The following is a 9,848-nucleotide window of genomic DNA, read 5'->3' as shown; positions in this document are numbered from 1 at the left end:
GTTTTGAGAAACGATGTACAAATGCGCTTTACACAATTGATGTGTGTATGGATTGGGATAACAGTTGTATGAGCCCCTAATAAAATGTTAAAAAACAAAAATGCCAGGGGCTTAAGTGGAGAGGAAATGTTTTGTGAATGATGAGAGCAATGAATGTACAAATGTGCTTTACACAATTGATGTATATATGGATTGTATTAAGAGTTGTGTGAGCCCCTAATAAAACGATTAAAAAAAAAAGAAATTAGACAATAAGAAAAAAAAACTGTTTGGTCCAATTAACATATATGTTTTTAGGCCTTTCTATCTATTTCCAAATCAATCTCCGGAAAGTCTATCAATTTACATTCCTTAAAACCATGTATTGCCAAAAAGGGAGTTGTCAAGGCTGAGAAAAGCAATAAAAAGAAGGAGGAAGAAGAGGATGAAGATGAGGAAGATGAAAGGGAGGAAGAAGATGAAGATGATGATGATGAATACGTTGGTTCTAGAGCATTTTTTTCTTGTCTGTAAAGCATTTAACCTCCTATACACAATTCACTCCTTTTAAAGAAAAAGAATTTAATGTATAAAGAAAACCATGTGTTAGAATGGTTTGTCAATGCCATTGGCATTAAACCCTTTGCCAATAACAGATATTTCTTCTCTTTAATCTCTTTCACTCTGAGAGATGAAAATGGTATTTGGTGAATTGAGATCCGAAGTACAAGGGCCAGCAGTGCTGGTTATTCTGATGGCTTCAGTACATTGGTTTTCATCTGTGGGACTGCCCAGTAAGATGGTCACTGGGACCGTGAAAGGTGTTCTAAGCATAGTTCTGGATGTTTTCAAGTAGCCGATGTTATAAGGCTTCTGCCAGGTTCCTGTTCACTCACTTCCCACAAAAGCCTCACTTTAAGGAATATTAGTTTGGGGTTATGAGGGTGAATATGTTTATAGGTGAAGAGATTACTCTTTATTACCCAAATCTTCTCCTATGCTCCAGAAAAGCCATAAGATTTAGAGACTCACTACAGGCAGCTAAGTACTCCCTGCCGCATGGTGCATTTCATCGTGATCATGCCTTAGAGGAACACCGTTATTTTTATTCCGTGTGGTTTACATACAATGCATGCTCACCACTAGTTTAAAAAGCGCAATTAAAACTTGGGCTTATGCAGCGTAAAGACATTTTTCACAGCAAGGACTTTAAGTGACATCTTTGGGTTTGTACTGCAAATAAAATGCCGTGTGCTTGCCAATGCACTGGCACTGATGAGTAATTGCTCAGATATGAACTTGTGGGCAAAAGAGCATATGATGGTGAGTGAAACAGATAGTATTACTACATGACTCTAATCTTATAGTGGGCATATAACATATATAGACTAACCTGGGTTTTCCATTGACATGAAGACAGTTTCTCCTGAGAATGGGAATAGGGTAAGTGTATCTTCAAAGACCATTTCGTGTTTAAAGGTATATCCAGAGAAGAAGACAGATAGAAGGTCAGTTTGTGCTCCAACACTTAGTATATACCAGTATGCCACCTCATGTAAACAAACGGACAACTGCAAACTATTAAAAACATAGCCATTGATACCTGAAAAAGAAATGGAAAACAAGAGATTTTAGCAGTATGCCAAACTTATTACTTTGGATTATCATAACATGGTTGTAAATGTTAATGCCATAGAGTCACAGCTGTTCTTATGTCTGAGCCCATTGTCGTAGCCACGGTGTCTGTCCATCTCATTGAGAGTCTTTTCTTTTATGCGGCCCCTCTACTTTACCAAGAAAGATGTCATTTTCCAGGGGCTGGTCTCTCCTGAGAACACGTCCAAAGCATGAGATACAAAGTCTCCCCATCCTTGCTTCTACGGAGCATTCTGCTGGACTTCATCCCAGAGAGGCTTGTTCATTCTTCCGGCGGTTCATGGTCCACAGTCATTCTTCTGTGCCAGCACCGTCACTCACAATCAGCAACTCTTCTTCAGTCTTGCTTCTTCAATGCCCAGCTTTCACGTGTACAGGAGGCAATCAAAACCCTGGCTTTGGTCAGGTGCAGCATAGTCTTCAAAGGGATCACTTTGCTTTTTGACACTTTACAGAGTTCTTTTGCTGTGGAGTTGCCTCTCTACTCGGGCATATGTTAGTAGTTGATCTGCTGGGCTTCAATGACAAAGAGAGGAGAGAGTCATAGACTTATCTATAGTTCTCTAAATCTGTGGAGATGGGAAGCTTTTCCTACTCAATAGTCAAATACACCAATGTGTATCAGGTCTGACTCTTGGGCAAAGCTGTGAAATAAGGAAAATTTGTGCGTAGAGGGCATTGAGTTTATATCAATGGTGGTAGAATGATTTGGAAAAGAATATCAATAATGATTGTACCACACGAAGAGTATAGTCAATGATACTAGATTATAAAAATAGAAGTTGTGAAATTGGAGAATGCTCTGTTGTATATATTTTTCCCACAATTAGAGAAAAATAATTATATGAATAACAATGAGTACAAGGAAGAAGAAAATGTTCTAGAATTGAAGGTGGTGACAGCTGTACAACTTTTCTTGATATGATTGAATATTGAATTGTGTGACATGTGGATGAAGTACTAATAAAACTTAAAAAATAATTTTAATGTATGAGCCCCCAATAAAATGATTAAAAAATAATTTTTAAGGAAGAAAATAAATAAATAAATGCAATTTGTCTGGACTATGTGATAACTACACATTCTTTGTTGAAAATCATAGAAACTATTAAAAAAGTAGTTAACTAAGAAATTACAGGTATCATTTCTTTTTTAAAATCATTTTATTGGAGGCTCTTACAGCTCTCATCACAATCCATACATACCTCCATTGTGTCATGCACATTTGTTTACATGTTGCCATCATTATTTCCAAAACATTTTCTTTCTGCTTGAGAACTTGGTATCAGCTCATTTCCCCCCTCCCTCACAAACCCTTGATAATTTATAATTTTTTTCATTTTTTACACTGACTGATCTCTCCCTTTACCCACTTCTGTTTCAGTTCCCCTTCCTCCCTCCACCTTACCCTTTCCCTCCTGGTATGGTTACTCTCAATATTGGTTCTGAGGGGTTTATCTGTCCTGGATTCCCTGTGTCTCCAGCTCTTATTTGTACCAGTGTATATGCTATGGTCTAGCCAGATTTGTAAGGTAGAATTGGGGTCATGATAGCGGGGGGGGGGGGGGGGAAGAGTATGAAGAACTAGAGGAAAGTTGTATGTTTCATCAGTGCTATACTGTACCCTGACTGGCTCGTCTCTTCCTTGTGACCCTTCTGTAAGGGGATGTCCAATTGTCTACAGATGGGCTTTGGGTCTCCACTCCGCCATCTCCCTCATTCACATTGATATGATTTTTGTTCTGGGTCTTTGATGCCTGATATACAGGTATTATTTCTAAAGAGACTTTTGGAATGTAGGGGAAAAAATAGGTGAGGTCACGTATGCTATGCAACTGACCCAAAAGTTTGGTTGGAAGAAGACCAAGCAGCAGCCACAAGGGCTGACACAGAAGGTAAACAGTAGCACTGGCTTGACTTTGTATAGTAATTAGAGGTAAGTGTGTGAAGATGTGTGTTTGTAGGAATCACACCCGCAGGAATGATGATCGTATGTCAAGCCTGGATCTTTATTTCTAAATACCATCGTCCAACAAAAGGAACCAAAGCATGTTGGAAAAATGGCCTAATGCTAGGCTTTGGGTCATGAAAGGGACAAAATGAGCCTGGGGTCTTAGGCCAGAAAGAAAGGATGCTAGAAAACAAGGAAGTACTTAAAAAAAAAAAAACTACAGGGTCATGTCTCCCTTTGGCAAAATATAGTCATTTTAAACAGCAAAATTAATGAGTACAGTAAGTGTAGTACTTTAAACAATTAAAGTACAATTTAAAAATCAAAATTAGTAAGTATAGTAACCCATTGAATAAAATAGGGACCCACCATGAGTCGATTTTGACACAGAGTGATACCATAGAACCGAGTTGAGCTGCCTCTTAGGGTTTCCTAGATGGCAAAGCTGTAGGAGTAGATGGCAGCTGGCAGATTAGTAGCCTAATAAATCCTTAATCCACTGTGTCCCCAAGATACCTGACACTGATGATCTATGCATGTAGGAGTGAGTAGAAAGATAGCGAAGGGAGGGATCTTTACAGTTAAATTCTGACTGGTAAATATGTTCCAGTCTCGGAAACCCACAGGGGCAGTTCTACCCTGTCGTATAGGGTCACTAGGAGTCAGCATCGTCTCAATGGCAGTGAGTTGGAGGTTTCTTGGTACCAAATTTTACCGCTGTGTGCGCCACTTTCTGTCTTTCTTTTTTCCCAATGAGCTGCTCTCATTCTGGGTGCTACAGAATGCCGGGCACCACCAAGCCTGCAGCGCAGCCACTCTGGCACGGCTCTGGCCTGGCTTCCCTCACAGCTGAGAGAAGACTGGCTCAGCGAGAAGAACTAAAGAGATGAATCGTCATATGACTTACTGACAAAAGTTTATTCTGAAATGTACAGCACGCTCCAAGGCAACCCTTCATGTCTCGGTGGCAACCGATGTTCAAGCAGGAAATGCAGATGTTTACACGGGAATGAAATCAAGGGTCGCCATTGCCACAGTCCCCAAGAACAGCTGGCTTGGGGCCAGATTTCTTTCTTCCACCTGTGGCCAGGGGGCCCTTCCCTGAGGCTTTGCTTTTAGTGCCTTGAGTTTCTTCTGCTCTTCTTTCGGGTTCTGTTTCAAAGCCTTCTCTTCCTCGTCCACGTCCTTAGTCTGCTGCTTGGGTTGCTTCAAAGGCTTCTCACCAGCTTCGCAGCCAGCCGGTATGCGCACATCTAAGCGGCACATGTTTTGTTTCTCTTGAGAAGCCAGCCTGACATACCTAGGATGTAAATGCATTCATGATCTAGACAGCAAGCTCGAGGGCGTCAGTTTCCTGTACTCACTGTACATCAGGTTGGAGGCTTGGAACTGTGGGTCCTGCGGCTGTACCCCTGAGGCATTAGAGAGGAAGCGCTGCATATTCTCTGTTAGGTACCAGCTTCGGTTCTCATCAAATACAGAAAATAGGATGACGTTTCTTTTGTCCGACATCATCTGTTAATTACAGGTAGTAAGAGGGAGAGGTCAATGTTACTGGTATTGTCAGGGGTCAGCCGTGAGGACGTGTGTGGAACAAATGGGGCTTCAGGGCAAGGCAGTGACTAGGTCCATTAAACCACAGTCACGCCAGAAGTCCGAGGCTTTAAAATGCTTTCATTTGTTTTAGAAGCTCACTTTGCAAGTACATCAAAACTGCGAATGTGGCACTTGCCAAATCAGGAAGACTGAGGGAGATAGAGGTACATTTCAATCATTTCTCTAAAAAAGTGGGGGGGGGGGGAGGGGGGGCAAGGAGACTTTAATTAGGAAAGATTTGTCAGGATAAGATCTTGACCAAATGCTTGCCTTTCTGGGTTTGTGTGCCACACTAAACTTCACTAAAGTTTGTGAAACGTTAGTTACAAACTGTTTTCAAAGTAGCTTGGCTCTATTGAGTGAATGGTGCCGTTAGCCCACAGTGCTCCCAGGGAGCCTTTCAGACCATCAAAGCCATTTGCTCTCCAGTCAACTAACTCTGTCTCTCTGTCTCTGTCTCTCTCGCTGGTTTCGCCGGCTAGCTTTACTGAAGCAGACGGCCTTCTCTTTATCCCACAGAGCAGCGTGTGGGTCTGTGGCCCAGCCCTCGCTTTCGCAGCCCAGTGCTGACCCAACTGCACCCCCACGATTGAGTCTGGAGTTAAGCAATGAGGTTTGTTCAGATGATTTAGCTTTTTTAAAAAAATTAATAGATATGGTGCAAATTCTAGCCATATTGAATTCAAATAATTCTGAAATGTTTTATCCCTTTCCCTGTCTTTCACTCAACAACTGTTTCTTGAGTTCCATGTACTGTGTAAGATGCTTATGGCACATGCATTCTGAAATGCCTTTGGGTCCCGCAAAATGAGATGTCCAGAGAAGTCTAGGCTGTAATAGGGGGTGGGGGTCATCTAAAATAGGTTGTCACTGAAGATGGAAAAATAGGCAAGCTCACTTAGAGAAAGCAAAATTCCTGATGGAAAATGAATGTTTTAGAAAGAATCCAGAGCAAAACAAAGGAAAGCACATATTCAATGAAGGCTAAGTGAGCCCCAACTCACTCCTTTTATTAGCGTTCATTTCTGTATGCTATGTTTCCTCCAGTCTAGAAGGGGAAAAAGGCTGAGAGAAGACAGGAAAGATTACCTGGAAGTTCATCCGAATTACCATACCTTTCTTAGCTTCAAACCAAACATAAGCACTGGAATGTGCTCACCTGATTTCCTCTTTGATCTACAGTTTCTTTGTAACAGATGAGGAGAGGCCCAATGAGTCCTGAAGCCATGTCTCTCTCCAGATTAACAAAACTAGAATAGTAGCGTGTCAGGCACTGAGGGTCGGACTTTGTTGGCCCATCTTCGGGAGTCACTATCCATTTATACTTGAATGTCTCTCCTGGCATAACTTGAAAATCCTTCCAATGTTTCACACCTAACCACATCCAAACCCAAAATAGATCAATTAGAGGATAACAAGGCACACATTGGCAATCCTATTATCCCAAAGGAGCAACAACTGTGTACATACAGAAGCTCTCAATAAATGAAAACTGAAACTGGTATAGCATACTTTTTTAACAAGAAAAGCAAGAACTAAGAGCTTCCCCCAGGCTAACAGGTCTAAGGGTATAAATGGCCTAATTTAATTAAATGAATTTGTCTGGATTCATTGTCTAATTTAGGTAAATGAGTTTGGGGTATGTTTAGTACTTGAAGATCCCATATAAATATAAAATTTCATTCTATATCCATTCCAAGAGCTTCCTTACCCCCATTAGGTTAGGACTGACCTAAGAGTAAGAAGCCTATAGAAAGGGAGTATCATGATAAAATCTTTCAGTATCTCTTTAAAAAATTGTACTGGGCTATATTTCTTATCCTATTTCTCATCTCTCTTCTAGGAGCCAGGGGTGAAGGTGAGTGGAAATGGGGGGAACTGAAGTTAGCATGAGAGCGCGTCATGGCTAGGATGGAGACCCCATAAAAGATCAAGATTCAAAATTATAATACAAGAAATATGTAAATTAAAAGTAAATGGATGGACAAAGATGCATACCCCTCAGAGAAAGCAAAGGAAAAAAAAAGGCTGGAGTGGTTATACTAATATCAGATAAAATAGCCTTTAAGATAAAAGTCTTTATGAGATAAAGGAGACAAACAAAAAATGGGTTGATTCATCTAAGGATATAACAATCATAAATTTTATGTGCTTAGAATAGAGCTTTGGAATATATATATATTTTAAAATTATTTTATTGGGGGCTCATACAACTCTTATCACCATCCATACACCCATCCATTGTGTCAAGCACATTTGTACATTTGTTGCCATCGTCATTCTCAAAACATTTGCTTTCTACTTGAGCCCTTGGTATCAGCTCCTCGTTTTTCCGCCTCCCTCCCCACTGCCCCCCTCCCTCATGAACCCTTGATAATTTATAAATTAAATTATTATTATTTTGTCACATCTTACAACGTCCGACGTCTCCCTTCACCCACTTTTCTGTTGTCCGTCCCCCAGGGTGGAGGTTATATGTAGGAATATACATTTTTAATTTGACAGAATTAAAGGGAGAAATAGACAATTCAACAGAGTATGAAATTTTAATACCCCTCTGAGAGTGATCTAGAGAACAACCCCAAAACAACTCTGTGAAATCATAGGTGAGCTGATGGAATGCTACATCCTGCAACCAGAACGTAGACATGCTTGAAGTGTACATGGAATATTCCCCGAACAATATTGGGGGGGTCACAAAACAAGTGTCAATATGCCTAATATGATCCAATTCATACAGTTGTCTATCACAAAGAGATTAAATTACACACCATTAACAACAAAAATACTAGGAAAATCACAAATATTGGAACGTTTAAAAACAATTCCAAAAATGAAAATATAAGTATGCCATTAAACTGCATTCACTTAACAGACTGATAGAATAATGTAAAAGAAATAGTGAAAGATTTATTTTCTTTTTTTTTTTTTTGGCCAGAAGCCCTGGCTTTGATTTTTAGGGCACTGACAGTAGATAAGCGTAGGTGTCAACCTTATTGATTGTGTCATATTTAAGCATCACTGGTAGGTAATATCAAAAATACATCCGGGAACTCTTAACCAATTTATATGCGTCATTCCCTGACGATTCCTAGAGTTGATTTGGTATGACTCTAGACTGGGGTTGGAGGTCCTAGATCAATAACCGGGGTCAATAACCTGTAAGATTTTCTTTATGATTGATGCCGTGACCTCACTTGGGCCTACAGGTGCAAGCTATACAAATGAGCATCGTGCTTACCTTTTGGTAATCTCCTTGAGTGCAAAGGACTGACATGGGTGATTCCATGAGGGTAGATGTTATATGGTCGGCTTGCTTGATTCTTAAACATAATCTGAAAGTACAAATGACCTATAAGGTCAAGTTCTAAGACAATTGTGATCCATAAAAATGAAAAAGACCTGCCTCCAGGAATGGTTGGGGGAGCTCCCTGTACTAGGACATTCAAAAAAGTTTGTGGGAAATAGAGTAGAAAAATAATGAAATTTTTCCATGAATTTTTGAAGACCCCTTGCATTCACACTATAGAGGTTCGAGCCTAGATAAAGCTTAAAATATTTGTTCCATTAATAAAAATGCCCAAGCAATTATTCAAGTTACTCACTACAGGTCACACTCATTTAAAATAACTTTTTAAAAATTCAATCACATCAATCAATAAAATATTCTTTGTCGCTTCTCACATTAGCTGATATCGGACGTCAGCTGAGCACCAGAATAGTCCTGAGGACAATCACACAGCACTGCCACCAGCGGTGTCACTTCAGGACCACAGCTTTCAAAAGAACACTCAAGCTACCCGAGTTGCCTAGAAGCTCATCCTGCCACGCCCTCAGCTGACTGTGTTTCATACATAATTGCTCCTCCTCACTTCCAGGGGCCGAGTTTTATCCCCATTGAGAAGAGAGCTCCCTCACCTCCTTACAATCCAATCTCCCCACCTGTGTACACATCTGATCATATTCTTTCCTGTTGGAATCAGCTGCAGCATCTCTTCTTGTTGACTAGGCCCCTGCCATTCAGTCTCGTTCAAACCATTGTGACCCTGTGTGTTTGTGAGATTATGAATCTTTCCCGGGTGTTCAGCGCCTAACCCACAGCGCCACCAGGGCTCCTTGTTTACTAGTTACCATCATTCTCAATACGATTGTAGGAGCATCCGTGGTGAGCGCTCCACCTCACCCTTCAAAAATGCTCTTCCAGGCAGCATCTTATTTCTTTGTTTCCTTTTATAATTAGATTCAAGTGGCTCACAGTTTATTTCTACCTTAGAAAATCCAGAAATAGACACAAGCCCATCTAAAAATTAAAATGTGATAAGGGAGACATCTCAACTACTTGGGGCGAAAGGTTGGTTTTTTTTTTAAGTAAATTATGCGGGGATAACTGGTGAGTCATGTGGTAAAAAGATATAATAGGATTGATAGCACACATCATAGGCAAGAAAAAAACTAGAAATGGATCAATAATATAAAAATGAACCTCTGCGAATACTACCGTTATCTCAATAATGACTAAGCGTTTTCAGTGTATAAGCCCTGTGCCCTTTTGTTTAAAACACTGTAAAACATTCTATTATTTTAAAGTCTTATGCATAAAATTCTTTTCCAATTTTATGTCCTCTTGTCGCTGAGAATATGTGCAGCAAGATATAGAGCAACTCCA

At 40.2% G+C, this 9,848-nt stretch overlaps 1 protein-coding gene across 1 annotated transcript in view; it reads right to left on the bottom strand.

Moving 5' to 3' along the window:
* Positions 1-9,848, bottom strand: part of F8 (coagulation factor VIII) — a 120,769-nt gene that overhangs the window by 68,608 nt on the left and 42,313 nt on the right. The window contains exons 10-13 of the mRNA XM_045285497.1: positions 8,424-8,517; positions 6,342-6,556; positions 4,951-5,101; positions 1,373-1,582 (exon numbers count right to left, since the gene is read on the bottom strand). Coding sequence (XP_045141432.1) covers positions 1,373-1,582; positions 4,951-5,101; positions 6,342-6,556; positions 8,424-8,517 — 670 coding nt within the window. The remainder of the gene's footprint in view (positions 1-1,372; positions 1,583-4,950; positions 5,102-6,341; positions 6,557-8,423; positions 8,518-9,848) is intronic.

This window comes from Echinops telfairi, unplaced genomic scaffold (genome assembly GCF_000313985.2).
Source record: "Echinops telfairi isolate 266 unplaced genomic scaffold, ASM31398v2 ScPeMD7_7472;HRSCAF=8510, whole genome shotgun sequence".
Lineage (NCBI taxonomy): Eukaryota > Metazoa > Chordata > Mammalia > Afrosoricida > Tenrecidae > Echinops > Echinops telfairi.
The sequence above is the reverse complement of the archived record's forward strand: the minus strand, read 5'-3'. Positions and strand labels throughout refer to the sequence as shown.